Source organism: Elgaria multicarinata, chromosome 7, assembly GCF_023053635.1.
Source record: "Elgaria multicarinata webbii isolate HBS135686 ecotype San Diego chromosome 7, rElgMul1.1.pri, whole genome shotgun sequence".
NCBI lineage: Eukaryota > Metazoa > Chordata > Lepidosauria > Squamata > Anguidae > Elgaria > Elgaria multicarinata.
In genome coordinates, this window is record NC_086177.1 from 31,449,646 (window position 1) to 31,455,645 (window position 6,000).

At 38.6% G+C, this 6,000-nt stretch overlaps 1 protein-coding gene across 2 annotated transcripts in view; it reads left to right on the top strand.

Moving 5' to 3' along the window:
* Positions 1–2,161, top strand: part of CDYL (chromodomain Y like) — a 231,210-nt gene extending 229,049 nt beyond the window's left edge. For both annotated transcript variants that reach the window (XM_063130324.1, XM_063130323.1), the window contains one exon: positions 163–2,161. In XM_063130324.1, the coding sequence (XP_062986394.1) occupies positions 163–321 (159 nt within the window). In that variant the 3' untranslated portion in view covers positions 322–2,161. The remainder of the gene's footprint in view (positions 1–162) is intronic.
* Positions 2,162–6,000: the final 3,839 nt, after the last annotated feature.

Here is a 6,000-nt window from a genome sequence, read left to right on the forward strand (position 1 = left end):
CGTGCAGTGCGCAGAGCACACATGTGCTGCATCCACGAGGATGCACTACGATACACAGGTCCTCTCACACAAACTACCTACTCATCCTCATCAAGGCATATTGTTAGTTTTGTATCATATCCTGCTTAAGTGTTTACTCTTTCTCTTTTTAAATTTATGTAGGTACTTGAAGAATCCAAAGGTTTAGTTCGAAGTATTATGAAGGTGGACTTGGAACAAGCAAATGATAAGGAGTGTGAAGTTTTAAAGAAAATTTGGGGATCTGCTCAAGGGATGGACTCGATGCTAAAATACTTGCAGAGGAAGATTGATGAATTTTGAAGAGATGTGCAGTGACACTGGAATTTTATTTACTTGGACATCTGGGTTTTAGGGATGCCCTAACTGAATTTAAAAATATAAAATAAAACTTGCCACATGCTCAGAAAGCATGGGATTAAACTTGGAAGAACATGGTTTTATTGTCAAGTTTTTTTTTTGTTTTTTTGGGTTTTTTTTTAAAAAAAGAAGTACTGTATGTTAAGCATTGAACAAATTTCCTTTCTCCATATATAGATATAAATATATATTTCTTTATATACACAAACTAAAAAAATATAATGGAGTGCACTACCAAACCTTTGTCTTCTACTTTTGTTATCATTGGCTAGTACTGTATCAAAAGAATATAGTGGATAAATGAGGCGTTGTATTTTGTATGTGGCACGAAGGTCCTGAAGCAATGAGATATTTTTTCAGTAGAGTACAGAATTAAAACGGGTATTGGCCAGCCCTTACTTTCACTGCCCAAAAAGTCAGTTAAGAAGAGGCATTGCCTTGAATTCTGAGGAAGATTTTAAAAAATACCTCAAGTAATGATGCATTCTAAAAATCAATTATTTTTTAAAAAAATAAATCCCTGCAATGAAATGGTGTATTTCTCTCTTCTTTCCCCACCCCATACCCCAAAATGAGTGTGCTCAGGATTTATGCTATAAAAACACTCAGCCCTTCTTGTTTTGAGACGCATGCCCAATTCTTACCCCCAGATAGCATGAAGAAGCCAGTCTCTTGTCTCAAAAGAAGCTTCATTTTGCAGTATTAGTGAATCACTGAAATACCATATATACTATGGGCATCTTAAATTATAGCTTAGTCTTAGTTGGGGGGGGGTTAAAATAAAAAAAATAGGTTTCTTGAATTATTTTAACAACATAATTGCTTCTGTTGCTGGGTGAGAAAACTATATACTGGTGTGTGTTTTTGGTTCCTTCTGTTTGCTGGTTTAATTAATGAATTACACCAAAAATGTGTATTATGTTCAATTTTTTTAGCTTCACTTAGAATATATTTTATTTAATAAGTTAAAATTCTTTTGGCACACTATTAAATATTCTTTTAAAAAACAACTACCTTATATTAGATGTTTAATGCCTTGTCAATGCTTTTTAATTTTAATTCTACACTATGGCCCTGATCCAGAGATCTTTCCATGAACCAACAGGCTGCATTCATTCTGAAGTAGATGAGGATCTCCACCACAAAAGAGAGGATTAGTGCTGTTTGCTGATTGCCTGTTGAAGTGCATACTTGGAATAAGAGGCATCACCCATCTGTTTGGCAATGCATGCTTGATGCAAGAGTACCTAGCACACATGTAACACCGGGTGTTGGATGCACATTTTTCTTCCAGCCCACCCCACACAGTGCCCTTTTGTGCACATGGGACTGCATCCAGAAGGGTGGACTGCCATTTCTGGATCAGTGTGCATAATACATATGATAGTGTACAAGAGTGCCCTGTGTAAATAGACATACTTTGCATTCCTTTTAGGAGTGTATGATGATTCCTGACTCCAGATATCTATCAGTACTTGGGTATCTGTCCTTGCAATCTTACTGAATGTATGAAGAATGAGGGGGAAATCAAACCTTATTTTTGTACAGTTTGGAACTTTATACTTGGAGCCTGACCACCTCATCCTAGTGGAAAGATGTACAGTGTGTAAATCTGCTTATACCTTGGAATGGTACAGTATTTTTGCATCTGTGGGACCTACTTTTTGTTGTTCTAGTAGTTTGAACTATATATAAACTGTACAATCTGTAAAGTTTTTATAGAATAAATATTCAGCTGTGAACTGGTTAAAATAAAACTAATATTTCTTAACACCTCTTAAAAGCGCTGCCATGTGTAGTCATCTTTTTCCTCCTCCTGTTCTTCTCTCCCCAACAGAAATTGTTCACTCCAGCTTTTCAAGTCTTTTTATATTGTTTTTTTTAAAATAATTCTTCTAAACACTGATAGTTTCCCTCAGATCATACTTCTTAATTTTCTCACACAGATACAGCAAATTAAAGAAATAATACGAAAGGTCGGCAGATTAATACTTCAATTCATTACACTTCTTAGATGCTTAAATGTAGATATAACAGGATTAGCTCTTTTGTTTGGTGTCAAGCAGAAAGTTCAGACTCCACTGGAAACTGCACTTGTATTGTCTCTCAGATCTGAGGAAACAAGAAAGACAGACAGATGTTGCTATTCTGTCTCCAAATGACTAATGTCTTTACTCATTTACAAGAACAAATAGTGTACATTTCCTGCATTTCAGAATCTAGTCTGGATTTCCACACAAGTCTGTAGCCAAGCCTACAACTTCTCTCTCTCCCTCCCTCAAGGTCTCTCTCTGAAACATACTCATTCAATAAAGCCCACCTGATAAGCATCAAAATAGTGGGAAACTATTGTGTATGGGGGGAAATCCAACATGTATACATTTCAAGCCATGCCCAGCTCCTTTTCGCAGATACGTTTGAACTGTTGGACAGTAAATGTTGATAAAATGCATTCCTTGTTTTCTTATACTTATTTTTTGCTTCATGAGAAAAATCTTTATGGACAATTATAATATTTTAATTTTTTCAAATATATATTTTTAAAAAAAATTTAAAGAAAGGTTTTTCTTCAGAATATTTCTGAAGTGTGGAGCTTGACAGGTTCATGTTTTGGTCCATTTCTATCCCACACTTCAATGCTCTCAGCAAGTTCTATACACGAATTCAATAAAATAGCATCGAAAAAAAGTTAAAATTACTGGTGTTTTAACCACCTGATGGGAGCCGATAGCAAAGCGGATTCCATCTTAACCTCCCTGGGAACAGAGTTCTAAAGTTGGGGTGCCAACTTTAATGAAAAGTCTCTATCTGATCACTGTTTACACCCGAAGATGATGCTCCAGTGGAGGATTGCAATACACAGGCAAGAAAATGTGGGGAAAGACTGTCCTTTGCATATTCAGGATTGTTGGGTTGTTTAAAGCTTAATAAATTTGTTTTTAATGCACCTGTGAACTAGTTACCATTCCTCTCCACACTCCCCCCGGAACGGCCATGTTTCTTTTTTTTCTTTTTGGCAGAGTGTAGTTCCTATTTTTATCACTTTGTACTCTGTTGCCATGACCTAAAGGACAGGAATGGAACAGCCCCATCTATTTGTTCCTTGCAGAGTCCTGACTCAGTCTCAGAGGGGCCTTAGCTGCTGCTTCTCTCAACAGCAGTAGATCACTTCAAGAAACCCAAGCGTTCACATCCACATGCAGGTGTTTTGCAACCTGGCAGAGGCTCTCAATCTACCGTTTAAGAAATTATGTGGTAGGCAATATCTAATGCTTGTCAGACCCAAATTGCCGCAGGCAGCAAATGGTAGCAGGGAAATCGATCCCAGGAGTTAATGCTGCTGTTTATGTACTTATGTCTGTAACTCCACATGTCACGCAGGCATAAAGCAAGCTCATTTGAACATGTTACACTGCTGCACATATGAATAAGGACAGTTTTGTAGACAATGTCCCAATGACAGCCTTATTCAAAGCCATTGGTGTCTCAGATTTGAATTGGGTGGTTTGCATTCACACAACCTGAAGCTACTCAGAAGCCAAGTCTGTGGTTCAGGGGTTACCTTTTGAAAATGTGGAAATTCTCTAATAGGCACCAAGGGGTAAACATAATTTCTCTTATCCAAAAACCTCAGTATGCAACAATAGAATTCTCCTGCCTTCACTTGAGGATTGTGGTCAGCTCCAGCACATTATATCTCGAGGTCCCATCAGTTCTGAAGACTTCTGTACAGAGAGGTAACAGTCATGTTAGTCTGTTGCAGCAAAAACAACAGTTTTGTGACACCTTAAAGACCTGACATATTTATTCTGACATAGGCTTTCGTGGATGCGCTCTACTGTGGACATTATCCACAAAAGCCTTTGTGAAAATAAATGTGTTAGTCTTTAAGTTGCCATAAGCCTCTTCATTGCTTTTACACTGCGGGCTCATCTACACCAAGCAGGATATTCCACTATGAAAGTGGTATATAAAAGGCAGGAGCCACACTACTAATTTATAGTGGTAATAAAGTCCACTGACAACAGTTGGGGCCCATTGACACAACTACACCAAGCAGGATATTCCACTATGAAAGTGGTATGAAAGCAGTATATGGTATAGGTCATGGGTCCCAACAGTTGTCAGTGCACTTCAATACTGCTATAAAGCAGTCGTGTGGCTCCTGCCTTTTATATACTGCTTTCATACCACTTTCATAGTGGAATATCTGCTTGGTGTAGATGAGCCCTATGTGTTGTTTTCTATGGGGACAATCCATCAGCTCCTGATGTCGCACAACCCCCCATTTAAATTTATAGAGCTGCGGAACGTAGTTTACTTCCTCCATATATAAACATGGAAAACACTGGAGACATGCAGAAAATTTTTAAACTTCCTCCCCACAAGATTTATTAGATTTTACTCATACGCACTGCTCTTTGTCCCAAAAATTAAGTGGTGGATGGCCTGAACTGTATTAAAGAACTGACATTTTAGACTCTGCTTTTTAAAATAGAGCTGGAGGTGGTATCCCCACTGTATCCTTACACAGTTTTGAATCAAGCTGTTTCGTGTAGTGCTGTGCAAAATGTATATATGTTTATATATTAAATGGGACGGGTACTAGAAACACCTGTTTGGGTGGAGGAGAAACCAGGATTCTCCAGTCCTCACAGGACCAGCAGGACCATTGTGAATTAAAAACAGATGCAGACTGTGAGATTTCCTTTTTTTTTTTTTTTAATTGCTTCTGTGTAGCGATCACATTTCCTGAAAGAGCGGATAGTATTTTGCAAGTTTAGAGAAGTGGACTCATCTATGTTCTCTTTAAAGTTCCTCAGTAGTTGATGCAACTGCTATATGATTTTGAAAGGGGTTGGGAATGTCAGCAAAGAATCGAAAGAGAAACATCCCTGGTTCTTAATTAATTATATATTCAAATGGATCTGAAGTATGGAAAGATCAGCAAGGGAACTCACACCCACCCCACTCATGCAACCACATACATGCATGTCTCCCTGACTGCATATATAAGATGCTGCTCTTGTGTCATTGGATGCATTGCTCTGCCTTGCCTGCCTTCCCTTAAACAGTGATGAAAGCTGTCACAGTGTGCGCATGAATTATGGTGCATGAGTCTTGTCTTGTAAACACGGCAAGGACAGCTAAATACATCCCTGAAGGGTGTGAGCATATCTCTTTAGTTGGGTTGTGATCCTCGGCACATTTTACTTGGAAGTCACAGGAGTTGCTATTTAGTGTCTTTAGGGCAGGGTGCCATGACAACACAATCAGCAGCAGCAGCATAACGTATCCTCACAGTATCTCATTGACATCAGGAAAGACCTTCAGACCTTCTGACAGGAAAATAGAGGGCTTCTTGAAGGAAAAGCAAATGAAGAAATGTTTCTATACCCTTACCAACAACCCCTCCCCTACAGCAGTAATTGCCAGTTTTTAAGACTTGCCTGGCTAGAAGCCCAGGGGAGCAAATAAAAACAGTGCATCAACTCAACTGACAAGCATATTAGATCTCCGCCCTCCGCCCCCAGTTTGGGAGCTAGAGCTAGGAAGCCATCTGAAGAAATCACCAGTAGATGGTTACTTTTGGAAACAGATAATATTTTCCCAAGGGCTTTG